This window comes from Salmo trutta, chromosome 37, assembly GCF_901001165.1.
Source record: "Salmo trutta chromosome 37, fSalTru1.1, whole genome shotgun sequence".
Lineage (NCBI taxonomy): Eukaryota > Metazoa > Chordata > Actinopteri > Salmoniformes > Salmonidae > Salmo > Salmo trutta.
Genome location: NC_042993.1, coordinates 9684751 through 9704553, shown reverse-complemented (window position 1 = coordinate 9704553; position 19803 = coordinate 9684751). Strand labels below are relative to the sequence as shown.

General features: G+C 48.0%; 1 protein-coding gene across 1 annotated transcript; it reads right to left on the bottom strand.

Moving 5' to 3' along the window:
- Positions 1 to 7071: 7071 nt before the first annotated feature.
- Positions 7072 to 10669, bottom strand: LOC115176656 (atrophin-1). Its single transcript, XM_029736802.1, has 4 exons — positions 9796 to 10669; positions 9458 to 9601; positions 8292 to 8466; positions 7072 to 8081 (listed from the first exon to the last, which is right to left on the bottom strand). Exons 1-4 carry the CDS (start codon positions 10652 to 10654, stop codon positions 8048 to 8050), a joined length of 1212 nt encoding a protein of 403 aa, XP_029592662.1. The 5' UTR covers positions 10655 to 10669; the 3' UTR covers positions 7072 to 8047.
- Positions 10670 to 19803: the final 9134 nt, after the last annotated feature.

Sequence of the window (19803 nt, the reverse complement as noted above, 5' to 3'; positions counted from 1 at the left end):
AGAGCACGTGTTATTCATGTTTTGTACACTCGCATCCTATGTAGTTTCAAACATTTTTTTTTAAATTGCTAGATATTATTGCACTGTTGGAGCTAGAAACACAAGCATTTCGCTGCACCTTTGATACCATATTAAAATCTGTGTATGTGACCAATAAACTTAGATTTGATTTTGATTTGTAGTAATGCAAACAGTAGAGAGCCAGGGCTGTGATGGCAGTCAGTAGGAGGGCATACCACATCACCACATCACCATAGCTGGTCTCAATGTAGGAGAACTGGAGCGCCATCTGCCACTGAGCCCTGCAAGGAGAATACACATAATACACTACATATAGCCCTCACAGAGCATACATACAGACTTCCTATAGCCTTCACAGAGCATACATATGGACTTCATATAGCCTTCATAGACCATACATTAAGACTTCATATACCCTTCATAGACCATACATAAAGACTTCATATAGCCTTCATAGACCATACATAACTTCATATAGGATGTATTATGATGGAAGACTATAGCCTTCACATAGCATAACGATGTAACACAGATAATACCCTTCATACAACTGTCAAAATCACACTGATCAACGCAACTGTGCCATTATGTCCATCAGTCCAGGGTTACAAGCAGAACATTTGAAAAGGTCCCAGCATGTTTGTTCTTAACACTCAATGGAGAGTGAGGCAGCAGGGGGATTCTTACCTTGGTGCAGTTGATTGTGGACACAGCCAGTCTGTGAGGGTGTGTGATGTGTGTTAGAGATGACATCTGTGTGTGTTCCGTCTGACTCCGGCACAGCTCCATGTCAACTCGATGCGCACAGGGGCGGAAATCCCGGGGGGGACACGACCCCCCTATCCTGGGAAAAATATGATTTGTCCCCCCCAATATATCACTGAAACATAACTATGTAATTTAAATAATATTAATAATACGCAATGAAAGCAATTGTGCTGATTATAGACACTTAATAGCGTGTTTTTAAGTTTCAAAAGATTTGATCCACTGCCAGTTCCTTAGTTGGCAAGGTAACAGAGGGGTCGTATCCACTGTCTGAAAGGCACTCAATGAACGTAACTGACGTGAGGTTAATCCAGTCAATCGCGCACACACACTAGCTGAATATGCAGAGCTAGCGCGCAAATATTAACTATTAAGCTAGCTAGTACCTATTCCATTTATGTGGCCTCGTCAAAGAGGGAATCTTTGCTATCGTCAATTTATTCCAAGATCAGCATGCAGATGATGTAAGTTAGTGCTTCAAAGTCCCTGTGATAAGGTTAGCGATAAAGTCCAAACTGAACAGAACTACACTATCTTCTACCATTGTCTTAAATATATTTAATGGTCTCGTTGCAAAAGCTAAATTGTTGCAAGGGAACTTTTATTTATTTATTTTATTTCACCTTTATTTAACCCGGGAAACACCACTGAAACGGAATTGATGCTCGCTAGCTTTGCAAATTCAGCTATTGTTGGAAGCCAGCCAATATGAAACAAACTATTAAAATTACAAAAGGTTGCAGCATATGTTGTGTAAATGGTGAACTCATACAGCTGTCAACTCTTGTCATTTTAATCCGTTTCACATTTGCTAGCTACCTTTTAGATCGAAGCCCAAATAGAATGATAAAAGATAAGATGATAGAAGCCCATCTCCTACTGTAAATAACCTACACACTGTGTGTGTGTGTAGCCAGCCAGCCAGGTAGAAAAATGGCAGAAAAATAAAAGACGGACATCAGAGTATTTTTCAGTACACCAAAACGCAAAGTAAGAACCCTAGTAGCCTAATATCTCAAAGACTAGTTGATAAAATGTTCATAAGAAAGAAATGAAATTCTAATGGAAATGTTTCACAATGATGCCATTAGGCAGAGCAGGCAACAGATGGCACACAGACAGCAGAGTTGGGGACAGATATGCAGGGACAGACTGGCAGAGACAGGGAGTCTCAGGTAAGTTTGTTGAGTCTTTGTTTGGCAACATTATGAAAGGTTCTCCATTTTTTTGACTTGTAAAATAGGAACATAATTGGAAAATGCCATGGATACCCCCACTCTCAACTTAAACTGGTGACTGAACTAAGATTTGTTAAAGGCAATGGTATTGCTGTTGTGATTAGTTGTGTAGTTTTGGGTACCGGTAGTTAAGAGTACGGCAAACACCTTATTTCTTTGGTTCCTCAATATACATTTATCATATTACAATGTAGGCTATGTGTTACAGCACTACTTTTGGTGTCCCCCTCAGGAATTGCTCTTGAGAAAATGTCATGTAATTGTCCCCTCCAAAGTTGATATCAGATTTTCGCCCCTGGATGCGCACTGGTATCTGTGAGGCGGTTTCTCTGTCAACACAGCTCACTGGTTTGTCTGTCTGTTGCTGGTATGTCTGTCTGTTGCTGGTATGTGTGTCTGTTGCTGGTCTGTCTGCCTGTCACTGGTATGTGTGTTTGTCGCTGGTCTGTTTGCCTGTTGCTGGTATGTGTGTCTGTCACTGGTATCTGTGAGGCGGTTTCTCTGTCAACACAGCTCACTGGTTTGTCTGCCTGCTGCTGGTATGTGTGTCTGTCGCTGGTCTGTCTGCCTGTCGCTGGTATGTGTGTCTGTTGCTGGTATGTGTGTCTGTCGCTGGTATGTGTGTCTGTTGCTGGTCTGTCTGCCTGTCGCTGGTATGTGTGTCTGTCGCTGGGCTGTCTGCCTGTCGCTGGTATGTGTGTCTGTCGCTGGTCTGTCTGCCTGTCGCTGGTATGTGTGTCTGTTACTGGTCTGTCTGCCTGTCGCTGGTATGTGTGTCTGTCACTGGTCTGTCTGCCTGTCGCTGGTATGTGTGTCTGTCGCTAGTCTGGGAGGTAGTGTTGGTCGCCTTCCGGGTTCTCTGACACAAAGGGCTCTGTGTGTGTGTGTGTGTGTGTGTGTGTGTGTGTGTGTGTGTGTGTGTGTGTGTGTGTGTGTGTGTGTGTGTGTGTGTGTGTGTGTGTGTGTGTGTGTGTGTTTGTGTGTGTGTTTGTTTTTATGTGTGCGCACGTGCAAGTGAGTCTGTGTTCTAAATTACATGGAGCACCATGTCAGCATATTTCTCAGCTTGTGAGTGGATGAGTGAGTTAATGAGTGAGGGTTTATATGTGTGTTTTCATACGACTAAGGGAGTAGTTATTAGATTTCAGTGTCGTGCAGCCTGAGCCCTCCCCCTTTGACTGACACTGAGAATACTTCAAAAACAAGAAACATTGAAACGCCTGTGACTCCAATTAGTATATAATCAAGGCAGCCTGTCAGTCAGTCCATGGCTCTGTGATCACAGAAGTAGTTCACTTACCGGTAGAACAGACAGCACCATTGACAGAAAGTCTTGCCTGAGTGAAAGCCGAGGGAAGCCTGGTACAGAAATAACAATTTTCTTAGAAATGACGTGATAAAATGGTAATTACACTGTAACAATTTGTTTGGCAGAACTTATGTGTGTTACCCAAGCTGCAATGATGGACAGGCCATGTAAAATGACATCTATTTACTCTATGCAACCTATTTCTATGTCTTTGACGTCATCCTTCTCACTCGCCCTGGTGAAGGATGGCTCTAAGAATATCTCCCTGATGTCATCAGAATGGAATGTCAGGATCGTCCTGTAGATGCTACAATACGGAATGCTGCCATCATACTTATCTAAGGTGACTTTAAACGCCACACAACCAACTTACCATGGAATATCTCAGCTCAACATGAGGGCAGGAGAAGGCTAATAGCACTTGCCAGTTAAACACTGTGTGACACTAATATACCTCTGTTTACTTCTTTACTACTAATGAACTCTTGTTGAATGCATGTTATTCCTATGGTTAATACAGAGTACAGTAGCTTTTCTGAATGGTAACATGGCTGACTATACAGCACTATAAACAGAATATAAGGCAAAGACCTACCCTGTCAGTTCCTATCTGTAAATAGAGATCAAAGTAAAACAGTTTTATGTTCATAGTCAGACCGTAGCATGTTAACATACAGTCCAGCTGCATATGCAATTACCATGTAAATATTGCATGGTTTTAACTTCACTTGGTATAAAGAGGGAATCTTAAGTCACACCATCACATGTACTGTATGAAGAGGATGAAGTTGCCGCTTTGTGGTTGAAACATTATTAATACAAACTATAGGAGCATTTATTCTTAACAGCACAGAGGCATTTGTCACATTTAGCCTAGAACACAGTCAGCCCTGAGCTTCTAACAGCATCGGTAAATCACACGGTTCCAGCTCCTCCTATCAGTTTCCTTCTTTCTTTTACAGTGTGGTCTGGAATGTTGGCTGTACAGGGCTGGTGCTCTCTGGTGTTACACAACCTTCATGTCTCACACTCATCCCATACATATTTCTCCTATTAGCTACACTCGCCCAGAGAGAGGGAGGGGGAGAGAGGGAGAGGGGAAGAGGGCAGGAGGAGAGGAGGAGAGGGGGAGAGGGGGGAGGGAAGGAGAGATGAGAAGGAAGGAGAGAGGGGAGGGAAAGAAGGGAGGAGAGAGGGAGGGGGAGAGGGGAAGGAGGGAGGGAGAGAGGAGAGGGAAGGAGAGAGGGAGGGAGGGAAAGGTGGGGTGAGAGGGAAGGAGAGAGGGAGGGGGAGAGAAGGGAGAGAGAGGGAGTGAGACAGTTGGGTGAGGGAGAAGAGAGGAATTCGATATACAGTACCAGTCAAAAGTTTGAACACACCTACTCATTCAAGAGTTTTTTCTTAATTTTTTAAATATTTTCTACACTGTCGAAAAATAGTGAAGACATCAAAACTATGAAATAACACATATGGAATCATGTAGTAACCAAAAAAGTGTTAAACAAATCAAAATATATTTTAGATTTCTACAAAGTAGCCACCCTTTGCCTTGATGACTGCTTTACACACTCTTGGCATTCTCTCAACCAGCTTCATTTGGAATGCTTTGCCAACAGTCTTAAAGAAGTTTACAAAATAGCCTCCAATACCCTACTCAACAAGCTGGATGCAGTCTATCACAGTGCCATCCGTTTTGTCACCAAAGCCCCATATACAACCCACCACTGCGACCTGTATGCTCTCGTTGGCTGGCCTTCACTTCATAATCGTCGCCAAACACATTGGCTCCAGGTCATCTACAAGACCCTGCTAGGTAAAGTCCCCCCTTATCTCCGCTCACTGGTCACCATAGCAGCACCCACCTGTAGCACACGCTCCAGCAGGTATATCTCTCTGGTCACCCCTAAAGCCAACTCCTCCTTTGGTCGTCTCTCCTTCCAGTTCTCTGCTGCCAATGACTGGAACGAACTACAAAAATCTCTGAAACTGGAAACACTTATCTCCCTCACTAGCTTTAAGCACCAGCTGTCAGAGCAGCTCACAGATCACTGCACCTGTACATAGCCCATCTATAATTTAGCCCAAACTACTACCTCTTCCCCTACTGTATTTATTTATTTTATTTATTTTGCTCCTTTGCACCATATTATTTAGATTTGAACTTTGAACTTTCTTCAAACTACAAATCTACCATTCCAGTGTTTTTCTTGCTATACTTTATTTACTTTGCCACCATGGCATTTTTTTGCCTTTACCTCCCTTATCTCACATCATTTGCTCACATTGTATATAGTCTTATTTTTTTCTACTGTATTATTGACTGTATGTTGTTTACTCCATGTGTAACTCTGTGTTGTTGTATGTTGTCGAACTGCTTTGCTTTATCTTGGCCAGGTCGCAATTGTAAATGAGAACTTGTTCTCAACTTGCCTACCTGGTTAAATAAAGGTGAAATAAATAAATTAAATAAATAAATAAAAATATATGCTGAGCACTTGTTGGCTGCTTTTCCTTCACTCTGCGGTCCAACTCATCCCCAAACCATCTCAATTGGGTTGAGGTCGGGTGATAGTGGTCATCTGATGCAGCACTCCATCACTCTCCTTCTTGGTGAAATAGCCCTTACACAGCCTGGAGGTGTGTTTTGGGTCATTGTCCTGTTGAAAAACAAATGATAGTCCCACTAAGCGCAAACCAGATGGGATGGCGTATCGCTGCAGAATGCTGTGGTAGCCATGCTGGTTAAGTGTGCCTTGAATTCTAAATAAATCACTGACAGTGTCACAAGCAAGGCACCATTACACCACCTCCTCCATGCTTCACGGTGGAAACCACACGAGATCATCCGTTCACCTACTCTGCGTCTCACAAAGACACAGTGGTTGAAACCAAAAATCACAAGTTTGGAAAGATTTCCATTGGTCTAATGTCAATTGCTCGTGTTTCTTAGCACAAGAAAGTCTCTTCTTCTTATTGGTGTCCTTTAGTATTAGTTTCCTTGCAGCAATTCGACCATGACAGCCTGATTCACGCAGTCTCTGAACAGTTCATGTTGAGATGTCTTTTACTTGAACTCTGTGAAACATTTATTTGGGCTGCAATCAAAGGTGCAGTTAGCTCTATGAACTTATTCTCTGCAGCAGAGGTAACTCTGGGTCTTCCTTTCCTGTGGCGGTCCTCATGAGAGCCAGTTTCATCATAGTGCTTGATAGTTTTTATGACTGCACTTGAAGAAACTTTCAAAGTTCTTGACATTTTTTGGATTGACTGACCTTCATGTCTTAAAGTAATGATGGACTGTCATTTTTCTTAGCTTATTTGAGCTGTTCTTACTATAATATGGACTTGGCATTTTACCAAATAGGGCTATCTTCTGTATACCCTCCCTACCTTGTCACAACACAACTGATTGGCTCAAATGCATTAAGAAGGAATGAAATTCCACAAATTACCTTTTAACAAGGCACACCTGTTAATTGAAATGCATTCCAGGTAACTACCTCATGAAGCTGGTTGAGAGAATGCCAAGAGTGTGCAAAGCTGTCATCAAGGCAAAGAGTGGCTACTTTGAAGAATCTCCAATATAAAATATATTTTGATTTGTTTAACACTTTTTTGGTTAAAACATGATTCCATATGTGTTATTTCATAGTTTTGATGTCTTCACTACTTTTCTACAATGTAGAAAATAGTAAAAATTAAGAAAAACCCTTGAATGAGTAGGTGAGTCCAAACTTTTGACTGGTACTGTATGCTTTATGTGTGTTTTATATAAACACCAAGACAGAGATGCACGTGTTCGTGTAGAGAGAGAGAGGAGAGAACATACTGTACACAACCACATCAGAGACCCATATATTTTCCCCCAAAAATGATGTAGTTTATCTTCCGTCTTTTTCCTTCATTTGCATCTCATTTCACAATAAAAAACGAAAGAAACCGCCATACCATGAAAATGTAATAAAATAACAATACAAATAATATGTATATAGAATTATAGAATTATCAACAAACAGACATGAATAATAATAACAATACTATTAATCGTTAACATAATATGACACTTCTTAATTGCTGATCTCATGCATACTCACACACCACCCATCCGTTAGGAAAGAGAGGGCGATTACTAAAAATAGAACCAGGAGTTCAACCAGTTCACAATAAGCGCCTAGCTACATGCAATGACATAAAAGAGAGCCTCATGTACACATTCTTCCTGGCACAAGGTCATTTACACCAGACTGTACTGTATTATATTGCTGCTCCCACCTAGTATACTGTACAGGGCACAATACAAAACTGACTGGAGTTGAACAACATACGCTGTGATGCGCCCAGAGTCTGGGGCTATGGTATAGTACAGACAACACAGACTGTCACAGAGTCTGGGGCTATGGTATAGTACAGACAACACAGACTGTCACAGAGTCTGGGGCTATGGTATAGTATAGACAACACAGACTGTGAGCAACGTTTTCACTCCTCTCATCCATCTCTCCCTTTTTTCATCTGGTTTCTCAATCAGTTCATTTCTCCTCAGGTTCCTATGGTATGATGTGTGTCCAGTCTATGGTTTCATTTGACTCTTCCTTCATTGTTTTTAGTGCTTCCGTTTTGTTGTTTTCTTCTTCCTTTGCAGATATTTCTCTCCTTTCTTCCTCCTTTGGGTTTGTCATCCGTGGGCTTGTTCCCCCTCTCTTTTCCTCCCTTACAGGGTCTTGTCGCTTTCCTTCTTTAAGTGGCTGAGGAAGAGAGAAGAGACTGTATGAGACAGGGTCAGGGATGATGTGCACACACACACACACACACACACACACACACACACACACACACACACACACACACACACACACACACACACACACACACACACTCTCTCTCTCTCCCACACCTCCAGCTGACACAGTCTCCCCACACCCCACCCAACTCCCCTGGTCCCATTAGTAGGCTACCTGTAGTACTCGTCCTGGGTGAGGGAGTGGTGGTGGTGGATCCACTGCTGTTCCAGGGCCAGTCTCTGGATCTGCAGCTCTGCGCTCTGGGCCTGCTGCATGGCCTGGAGCTGGTGGGCCGCTGACATGGAACCTGTCAGAGAGGAGGGCTGGGGCAGCTCACGGAACGGAGCGCCTGGAGGGGGAAGGAAAAGGGAAGAGGAAAGGGAGAAGAGGAGAGACAGGTGAGAGGAGGAGTGGAGAAAAGGAGAGACAGGTGAGAGGAGGAGTGGAGAAAAGGAGAGACAGGTGAGAGGAGGAGTGGAAAAGAGGAGAGACAGATGAGAGGAGTGGAGAAGGGAGAGACAGGTGAGAGGAGGAGTGGAGAAGGAGATAGACAGATGAGAGGAGGAGTGGAGAAGAGGAGAGACAGGTGAGAGGAGGAGTGGAGAAGGAGATAGACAGGTGAGTGGAGAAGGAGATATACAGGTGAGAGGAGGAGTGGAGAAGAGGAGAGAGGTGAGAGGAGGAGTGGAGAAGGAGATATACAGGTGAGAGGAGGAGTGGAGAAGAGAGAGACAGGTGAGAGGAGGAGTGGAGAAGAGAGAGACAGGTGAGAGAAGGAGTGGAGAAGGGAGAGACAGGTGAGAGGAGGAGTGGAGAAGGAGATAGACAGATGAGAGGAGGAGTGGAAAAGAGGAGAGACAGATGAGAGGAGGAGTGGAAAAGAGGAGAGACAGATGAGAGGAGGAGTGGAGAAGGGAGAGACAGGTGAGAGGAGGAGTGGAGAAGGGAGAGACAGGTGAGAGGAGGAGTGGAGAAGGAGATAGACAGATGAGAGGAGGAGTGGAGAAGAGGAGAGACAGGTGAGAGGAGGAGTGGAGAAGGAGATAGACAGGTGAGTGGAGAAGGAGATATACAGGTGAGAGGAGGAGTGGAGAAGAGGAGAGAGGTGAGAGGAGGAGTGGAGAAGGAGATATACAGGTGAGAGGAGGAGTGGAGAAGAGAGAGACAGGTGAGAGGAGGAGTGGAGAAGAGAGAGACAGGTGAGAGAAGGAGTGGAGAAAGGAGAGACAGGTGGGGTAGACAGTGACAGAAAGATAGTTACAGTAGGCATGATATTCATGATACAACACAGACAGACAGAAAAATAAACAAACAGACTGAAAAAACAAGCCTTTCCTCACCGAAGAGCTGTTGTCGTAGCACCTCGCTTTCAGTGAGGGGGTGTGCCAGGATGGGGGTGCCCAGCGTTGCCCCTGGGTAGGGCAGGCGGGCCAGGGGAGACCCCGACGCCAACGGGTCCATCAGGGGGTGCACCCCGCCCGCCGCTAGGGGCCAATGATGTAACAGGAAACACAAGGAGATATTTAATAAGAGTCACAGCATCAACTACCACGTTAACATCAACATCTGTAACAGACAGGATGAGCTTTCTCAGGCCCAGCTCAAAAGAGCACTAAATAGTAGTGTGTAGATCATAGTACAAGATCACAACTGTGGTAGTGTTAGCAGCAGTGGGTACCTGTGTCTTGCTGGTGCAGGTGCAGGTGGGAGTGGATGTGTGAGTGCTGGTGATGATGAGGCGTGACGTTCAACATCTGAAGACGCCCCGGAATCTCTCCTCCTCCTGTTCCTCCTCCGCCACTTCCACCACTTCCTCCACTTCCATTGCTTCCCCCTCTTTCTCTTTCTCTCTCTCGCTCCCTCTCCCTCTCTCGTCCCCTCTCTCCACCGGCTGGCAGCCCCGCTCTGTCTCGCTCTCTTTCTCTCTCCCTCTCTCCACTCCTCTCTCTCTCAGAGGTGGTGGGGGAGCGAGTGGGAGGGGGGTAGGTCTCGGAAGGGGCGGTCACCGAGGCGGGGGCAGGTGGGGGGTGAGATGGGGGGAGGGAGCTGGGAAAGGAGTGCGGTGCGGGGTGATGGAGGGATGAAACAGGGTTGGAGGAGGGTGGAGGAGGAGCGGGCAGAGGTGCAGCTGCGGGGGCCGGGGGTGGAGGGGCTGGTGCAGGTGCAGGGTGAGAGGGGAGCGAGGGAGGAAGCAGGGAGAAGGGGGGAGGGTTGGAGAGGGACTGAGGGGCGGGAGGAGGGTTAGGGAGGCGACTCACTGGGGCTAACGCTGGGTTCTGGAGGGGCGGTGGTGGGGGTGGAGGAGCCTGGGGAGGGGGGGTGCCGTAAATGGACACCTCACCTCCACCCCCTCCCCCCAGCAGTAGGGAGTGAGCATGTGCATGAGCGTGAGCGTGGGCATGCGAGTGGGAGTGGGCGAGGGCGAGAGCCGTAGGATCTCCCAAGGAGCCCGGCTGGTACACCCTGTCCTCACTCTTAAACTCAAACCCCGGCTTCATGCGCTCACGGTGGGCTGCCACTGCATGGGGAAACCCCATCCCCCCTAACCCTGCACCCCCCATCCCCCCATGTCCTCCTCCATGCCCCCCTGGCCCTCCCTCCATACTGCCCCCATAGAGGAAACCCAAGATGGCTGCCGCTGTGGCTGCATCAGCAGGCATGTGATGTGGGTGGGCCAGAGCATGGTTCTGGAACTGGGGGAGGAAGAAGGAGGGGTGGACATGGGGGTGGCCATGAGGGTGGCCATGATGGTGGACATGCGGGTGTTGGTGTTGGCGACTAGCCCCGAGGGGGGACATAGCGTGGGGCCGGGCATACTCGCTCAGGGTCCGCAGTGCGGGGGTGTCAGGGCCCAGGTACGGCCCTCCTAACCCGATCCCCAGAGCCCCCTGTGGGCCAACCACCGTTGAACCCCCCATTGATTGCATGAGGAGGGAGTGTGGGATGTGTTGAGAGAGGGAGGGGTGGAGGTGGGAGGGGTGGAGGTGAGCGTGGGGGTGTGGGTGGGAGTGGTGCTGCTGGGGGTGAGGTTGAGGGTGAGACCCAGGGTTAGAAGAGGAGTTAGGGTCGAGGAGGATGGAGGAGGAGGAGGGGAAGAAGAGAGAGGATCCCTGGCGTTGTATATTTGCATTGTTATTGTCCTTCTGTTGCTGCAGAGAGAGAGGGAGCATTTAAAGAGACAAAAAGGAGAAGGAAATTGAGCATTGTGTCCCCCTCCCTCCCTCCCTCCCTCATCGCCTCCCCCCCTGCCCTATTATACTCACTTGTAGATGCCTCTCCAGGTCCCGCTCCCTCTCTCTCTCCCTCTCTCGTTCCCGCTCCTTCTCCCTCAGGTCTCTGGCCCTCTGCTCCACCTCTCTCCGGGCTCTCTCGATCACCTCGTTCCTCTTCTTCCACAGTTTGGAGCCGTCCAGGGGGACGAAGAGAACGTCGCTGCGGGCGCAGGAGTTTCCACTGCCCCGATCTAGAACCCTGTGGAACCTAGAACCACATCAGCAAAATATAACCAATTTATGCATCGGATTTTATTCCCATATGATGATACTATCTTTATTATCTGGCAATGTCTTCTGTGATAGGTGTTGTTGTCTTTGATATACTGGCGGCAGGTAGCCTAGTGGTTAGAGTGTTGGGCCAGTAACCAAAAGGTCGCTGGATCGAATCCCCGAGCTGACAAGGTAAAAATCTGTCATTCTGCTCCTGAACAAAGCAGTTAACCCACTGTGCCGTGTATGTCAATTATGGATTAAATGCGGAAGACACATTTCAGTTGAATGCATTCAGTTGTACAACTGACTAGGTATCTCCCTATCTACAAAACATATTCTATGATAGGTGTTGTTTTCTTGATATACTGTAGGCCTATCGACAAAACATCTTCTGTGACAGGAATACATTTCTCAGCCCCTTTATCTAGAAATAATAGCTGACATATTATGATAAGTGCCAGTGACAAAAACAGAGATAAAACCACATAAATCAGTTGTTAGAACTTGTTGTTAGAGTGACATATGATGGAGCCCTTCTGTTGCTATGACGCCTATCCCATCTCACCGTGCTGATTGGCTGGCGTGGATCGGAATGTCCACCGGCTTGGGCTCAGGGGAGGGGCTTCTCAAAACAGGAGGTGGGCTTTCACTCTCCTCCCTCTCCTCTATTGGTTCCTCCTTGATGACAGGTGGGGGAGGTGGACCTGTGGACGAATCAGAATGCCCATCTCTAGGAAGTGAGGAGCTACAGCCAGGGGCCGAAGTGCCATTGTTGTTGCCGGGGTTACTAAGAGGTGGGGGTCCTTTTGAGGCGTTTTGAGGTGAGAGGGACTGAGAGAGAGAGTTGGTATGGCTGCTGCCACTGCTACTGTTACTATTGCTGTTAGTCGGGACCAGGTTGTTCCCACTGTTCCCATTGGGGTGGTAGGGGCCGCTGAAGGGGGCGTGGCTGTTCAAAGTGCTGTGAAAAGGTGAGGGCCGACAGCCAGGTGACACACCTGAACCAGGAAGTGACATGTTAGCCCCGGAGGAGGAGCCTGGCGGGTAGGAAGGAAACCCTCCCATCTGATTGGTCGAGGGGCTTAATAATGGAGAGAGGGGTGTTGCAGGAGTCTGATTGGAGGAAGAATAATTTCCCGGACGAACGTGATTGGGTCCCAGGCCGGAGGGGGGTTGGGGCTGAGCGAGGGAGGATTGGGGAGGGGGGAGAGGGGGAGGAGGTGGAGGAGGAGGGTAAGGAGCATTCGGAGGGTGTCCATGAGGAGTAGAGGAGGAAGAGGAGGGAGAAAGGGACGGGGTTTGGGGGGGACCGCCACGGTTTTGGTAGAGAGACGACTCTCGCTGGTTGGTGTCCCTCTCTCGGTCCCTGTCTCTGGGCTGCTGGGCTGGAAAGTGGGGGTGGGGCAGGTGGGGGATCTGAGGTCCACCTGGGTAGTCTCGGCCCAGGTTTGGAGTCATTCCGGGAGGGCTGGGGTACTCACGGACCGGGCCAGTGGAGGGTGGGCCACCAGGGGGATAGTCCTTGGCCCCAGGAGGGTACTCTCTGTGGAAGTGTTCTGGTCCAGAGGGGGGACTGTGCCTTGTCTGTGCCTGGTCCATCGATGGGGGGTAGTCTCGTTTGGAGGCGCTTTGAGGATGTGGGTGGGGGGGTAGGGTAGGGTGGCTGGGGTTGTTTTGGGGTGAGGAAGGGGGGTCGCGGTTTAGCATGGGGGCTGCAGGTAACCCACTGGTCGAGCTTGGGGGGTTTCCTAGAGGGAGGGGGTTATTATTGGGGTTACCATTGCCTCCCACCTCTCTCATCTGACCCCCAAACTCGCCCCACCGCCCCCGCTCTTTGTCTCTGGGGTGCCCCCTTCCTCCCCCAGCACCGGTGGGTCCAAACTCTCTGTTCTGATTCTCATTACGATTCAGTAAAGGGAACCCACTTCCTCCTACATCCCTCTCTCCCTCCCTCTCCCTCTCTCTATCCCTTTCTCTTTCTCTGAACCCCCCTTGTCCAAATTCTCTTCCCCCAGGACCCATGGGGGGGTCTCTCACAGAGCCCTGAGGTCCCAGGCCTGGGTACTCCCGGTTCTGACCCCCAAACTCCCTCCCTTGGACCCCATTAGGACCCCCCATCCCACCAGAAGTGCTGCTGTTACCACCACTACTAGCTGAGAAATCTCTACCTATCTCCCTCCCCCCATACTCCACCCTCACTCCCCCCCTCTCCCTCTCGCCGGCCGCCCCCCTCTCCCTTTCCCCTCCCCCGGAAGCGTACCTGGGGAGGTACTCCTTGTGGGGGTGGGGGAGGTAAGGGGGGTGGGAGGAGGATGAATGACGGGAGGAAGGGGGGTTGTAGACGGATGGCAGTTGCTGCTGCTGCACTGGGGGTTGGTGCTGCGGCTGGTGAGCGTGGTGGTTACCAGAGTAACGGGTGTAGCCCCAGCTCCCCTGGCAACCGGTTGCTGTGCCTCCCTGCCATCCGGTGGGGCTGTAGTGGTGGGGGTGGGGCGGGGGCTGGGAGGGGGGTAAGGGGCTGGTTTGGGGTAACAGAGAGGGAGGACCCGTCTTGTTGTCCATCAGTTTCTCACCTTTCTCCATTTTCTCTCTCTCTACCTTGACTTCTGAGGGTAGGTTCTGCCCCCCTAGTTCTAAGGGTTTCAGCGCTGGTGGAGGAGGAAGGGGCGGTGGAGGGGGGTGTGGAATGTTGGGGTTGCCGTGGGGATAGTCTCCCCCGGCGACAGTTGCCTTGGTCACGCACTGCGCTTTAGCTTTGGAGTTCATTCGATTGCCACTGTGCACAGTGTCAGCGCTGGCCGGTCCATACTCCATCTTGCTCACCAGCTTTGAGTCCTGTGAGAAATAGGACTTCCTGCCACTATTGCTGTCATTGGCTGAATCCCCTGCTCCGCTGAGAGAGGGAACAGGAGCAGAGGAAGAGATGGAGGAGGATGGCAGCTTCAGAGAAGGGCTGTCCTCCATTCCTCCATCCTTCCTTTCTCCATCTCCGCAAGACTCATCCCCTCTCCCCTCTCTGGCTGCTCTCCTTTCCTCTCCTCCTGTCTTCCCCACTCCTCCCTCTTTCCTTTTCTCCCGTTCCCCCTCTCCTTGCTTTGGTGAGTCTGGACCATCAGAGTCAGAGTCTAAACTGGCTGGAGGGGAGGCAGAGAGACTCGGGGAGGAAGATCGATTGTCCTGGTCGATGTCCCGCCCACTGCTCAGACTATTGGCCAAGCTCCCTACAACTGAGCTCCTGCTGCCCTGGGATTGGCCATCCTCGTTGTCACTGTCACGTGACTGTCTGGGAGCCGAGGGTGGGGGCGGTATAGTGGGGGGAGTACTGTCAGTTGAATGAGTTGAAGTCGGTGGGTTGGTGGCAGAGGAAGAATCCTGATGACATAAGGTGAATATGAGGAAAATATATATTAATTAAATGTTGACATTTTAACATCCTAATTCAACCTAGTGGTGCAGTTCAACATCACGTTACACTAACCTGGACTTTCTGCCTCTTTGGTGGAGGCACAAGTTCCTCCCCTTCACTCTCTGACGAATCATGGCCTTGCGATCTGTGATTGAAGCGACTGACAGCCAATTCCTCGCCAGCAGCTCTTTGCTACGATACAGAATATGCCATGTATATCATTTTTTTAAGTAAGAAAGACAAACGCACAGAGAGATAACACTGCAGGTAAAGCAGTATAAAATACACCACATTGGCACTACAATTGTACATATAAGGCAATCGTGGTGGTGATGACTCATACAGGTACGCACACACATGGCTTCATTAAGGCTTACATGTAGATCAATATCTAATAACTGACAGCCTCTTCTCTCACTCACTCACACACACACTCACACACACACACACACACTCCACTCTTGTACAGTCGTGGCCAAAAGTTTTGAGAATGAAAACAAATACAAATTTTCACAAAGTCTGCTGCCTCAGTTTGTATGATGGCAATTTGCATATACTCCAGAATGTTATGAAGAGTGATCAGATGAATTGCAATTAATTGCAAAGTCCCTCTTTGCCATGTAAATGAACTGAATCCCCCAAAAAACATTTCCACTGCATTTCAGCCCTGCCACAAAAGGAATAGCTGACATCATGTCAGTGATTCTCTCGTTAACACAGGTGTGTGTTGACGAAGACAAGGCTGGAGATCACTCGATCATGCTGATAGAGTTCAAATAACAGACTGGAAGCTTCAAAAGGAGGGTGGTGCTTGGAATCATTGTTCTTCCTCTTTCAACCATGGTTACCTGCAAGGAAACAGGTGCCGTCATCATTGCTTTGCACAAAAAGGGCTTCACAGGCAAGGATACTGCTGCCAGTAAGATTGCACCTAAATCAACCATTTATCGGATCATCAAGAACTTCAAGGAGAGCGGTTCAATTGTTGTGAAGAAGACTTCAGGGTGCCCAAGAAAGTCCAGCAAGCGCCAGGACCATCTCCTAAAGTTGATTCAGCTGCGGGATCGGGGCACCACCAGTACAGAGCTTGCTCAGGAATGGCAGCAGGCAGGTGTGAGTGCATCTGCACGCACAGTGAGGCGAAGACTTTTCGAGGATGGCCTGGTGTCAAGAAGGGCAGCAAAGAAGCCACTTCTCTCCAGGAAAAACACCAGGGACAGACTGATATTCTGCAAAAGGTACAGGGATTGGACTGCTGAGGACTGGGGTAAAGTCATTTTCTCTGATGAATCCCCTTTCCGATTGTTTGGGGCATCTGGAAAAAAGTTTGTCCGGAGAAGACAAGGTGAGCGCTACCATCAGTCCTGTGTCATGCCAACAGTAAAGCATCCTGAGACCATTCATGTGTGGGGTTGCTTCTCAGCCAAGGGAGTGGGCTCACTCACAATTTTGCCTAAGAACACAGCCATGAATAAGGAATGGTACCAACACATCCTCCGAGAGAAACTTCTCCAAACCATCCAGGAACAGTTTGGTGATGAACAATGCCTTTTCCAGCATGATGGAGCACCTTGCCATAAGGAAAAAGTGATAACTAAGTGGCTCGTGGAACAAAACATCAATATTTTGGGTCCATGGCCAGGAAACTCCCCAGACCTTAATCCCATTGAGAACTTGTGGTCAATCCTCAAGAGGCGGGTGGACAAACAAAAACCCACAAATTCTGACAAACTCCAAGCATTGATTATGCAAGAATGGGCTGCCATCAGTCAGGATGTGGCCCAGAAGTTAATTGACAGCATGCCAGGGCAGATTGCAGAGGTCTTGAAAAAGAAGGGTCAACACTGCAAATATTGACTCTTTGCATCAACTTCATGTAATTGTCAATAAAAGCCTTTGACACGTATAAAATGCTTATAATTATACTTCAGTATTCCATAGTAACATCTGACAAAAATATCTATAGACACTGAGGCAGCAGACTTTGTGAAAATTAATATTTGTATCATTCTCAAAACTTTTGGCCACAACTGTACAGCTAACCTTGTGGGGCCACACAATTCAGTAACCTTCAAAATCCTATTTTCCCTAAACCCTGACCCGTACTCTTACCCTACCCTTAACCCTAACCTTAACCCAAAAACCTAACCTTAACCCTAAACCTAGCTCCTAACCCTTAACGTAATTCTAACCCTAACAATAATTCTAACCTTAACCCTAAACCCCCTAGAAATAGCATTTGTCCTCAGTTGGTCCCCAGAAGAATAGTTAAACACATCCACACACACACACACACTTTCCTATAGACAAATATAGATGGAAAGACCACATGACAAACAAAGCCATAAGGAGACAGAGACTGCCATTACTAGAGACGGAGAGGGTCAACATAACAAGAGTTACTTAGGGAGAACACGGGAAAGAACAGACATAAAACATGATAGGCTCTCACCGTCTGCCTGTCGTTTCGTTCTGCACGAGAAGGGCTGGGATGCGGGCGTCTACCCCTCCTCTCCTCGTTGCTTCCCCCCCGCCTCCGCCCACTGCGCATTGGCATCTGAACCGCCAGGGGTGGAAGGGGCAAGAAGGAGGCGGAGAAGAGGAGAGAGGAGGAACAAATGAAGAGAGAGAAGGGGAAATGTGGTATGAAGGGGGTAAAAGGGGTAGAGGTGGGTAAAGGGGGTAGAGGTGGGTAAAGATGGGTAGAGGGAGGTAAAGGGGTGTTGAGGGGTGTAGAGGGAGGTAAAGGGGTCAAAACAATAAGTAAAGAGAACAGTAGAGGACAAAACCAAGGAGGAGGAGGGGAGAGGGGGAAAGAAAAAAGTGAGGGATAGAGGGGGCAGAAAGGAGGGGAGAGGGGATCAGGGAAGGGTAAGGGGGAACGAAGGATGATGAAATATGGAGGGGGCAGGAATGAGGGAGAAAGGAGAGAGGATCAGTGATGGGTGGGGGTGGGTAAGAGCATGAGGAGGGAAAGGAGAGAGGATCAGTGATGGGTGGGGGTGGGTAAGAGCATGAGGAGGGAAAGGAGAGAGGATCAGTGATGGGTGGGGGTGGGTAAGAGCATGAGGAGGGAAAGGAGAGAGGATCAGTGATGGGTGGGGGTGGGTAAGAGCATGAGGAGGGAAAGGAGAGAGGATCAGTGATGGGTGGGGGTGGGTAAGAGCATGAGGAGGGAAAGGAGAGAGGATCAGTGATGGGTGGGGGTGGGTAAGAGCATGAGGAGGGAAAGGAGAGAGGATCAGTGATGGGTGGAGGTGGGTAAGAGCATGAGGAGGGAAAGGAGAGAGGATCAGTGATGGGTGGGGGTGGGTAAGAGCATGAGGAGGGAAAGGAGAGAGGATCAGTGATGGGTGGGGGTGGGTAAGAGCATGAGGAGGGAAAGGAGAGAGGATCAGTGATGGGTGGGGGTGGGTAAGAGCATGAGGAGGGAAAGGAGAGAGGATCAGTGATGGGTGGGGGGTGGGTAAGAGCATGAGGAGGGAAAGGAGAGAGGATCAGTGATGGGTGGGGGTGGGTAAGAGCATGAGGAGGGAAAGGAGAGAGAAGAGGAATTGGGAGGGTAGAAAGCGGAAAGAACGAGGAGGTGAGAAGAGAACAGAGAGAGGAATAATTATGACATCAATGCCCACACAGAATACACACACAGAATATACACACAGAATATACACACAGAATATACACACCGAATATACACACAGAATATCTTAACTTCAAAAGTCTTATTCATCTTAAATGATGTCAAATATAACATCACAATCCATCTCTGTGCAATATAATACAACATATTAACAATAAACACATCTGCAATCTGACCCACACATGCACACTCAGCTACACAGCTGAACAAGGTTGAGATGAAGGAAGCCATTGAAACACTTCATACCGATTCTTTGTGAGTTCGAGTTTTCATCGTTACTCCTTTATGATGTCCACCCCTCCCCACAGGCCATAGCGGTGAATGAAGTGGTGTCCTTGTCTTTCTCTGTAGGACTGAAAATCACCTCACCACCATCTGAGCTTCTACAACCTGGAAGAAACACCACAATGATGAATTCTCTACCTAACCAGGCCAGTCCCATTGAATTAGGTAGCATCAGAAAACCCCATACAAATAAAATACAACGATACAACAACCATAAAACAACACATTACTTTACAGGACACATTACAGTGCACCATCAATCATAATAACAAATGCTGTACACATATTGAAGGATAAATATTGAACAATCAATATCGAACAATAACATCAACATTACAACTACAGTTCTAGGGATTTCATTGCAATGGTGGACTGATTAACTAGGCATGGCGTTGAGTGCAGGTACAAGTCGAGGATCCTCAACACAGCGATGCTACAGGAAAACCGATATCTGACTCATATCACACTTCAATACTGAATGGATGAATTGATGAGTAATAAACTGCAGTTCAGTTCATTCAGAAGAATCATGGTTAAAGGTCAACTCCACCCGAAAACGATATTTTGGTATTTGTTTCATCAGTCCATTGTTGATATAGTCCCATTTTGTTTCATACCGCCAATTCAACAATGGACTACTGAAAAAAATACCAAAATATAGTTTTGGGTGGAGTTTTCCTTTAAGGACATGGAATCTGTACACAGATGTATAGATACTGTTGTGTATGACAATAAACACATTTGGAAGAAAATATTGTGTGCACAGATTATTCCCTTATGCTGATGAACATTGGATACTGTACTGCACCTTCCCAAAGCAATTGGATGCATGTATGTGTTCTAGTCTTTATCAGCCTATCAGAATCC

Bases quoted from the DNA above. Each gene is read 5' to 3' on its own strand.
- LOC115176656 (XM_029736802.1), bottom strand. From the start codon at position 10,654: ATGGGGTTTCCCCATGCAGTGGCAGCCCACCGTGAGCGCATGAAGCCG. The intron at 9,602-9,795 runs GTACCCACTGCT...ATTGGCCCCTAG, and splicing joins CCTGCACCAGCAAGACACAG to CGGCGGGCGGGGTGCACCCC. The intron at 8,467-9,457 runs GTGAGGAAAGGC...TTCCCCCTCCAG, and splicing joins GCTACGACAACAGCTCTTCG to GCGCTCCGTTCCGTGAGCTG.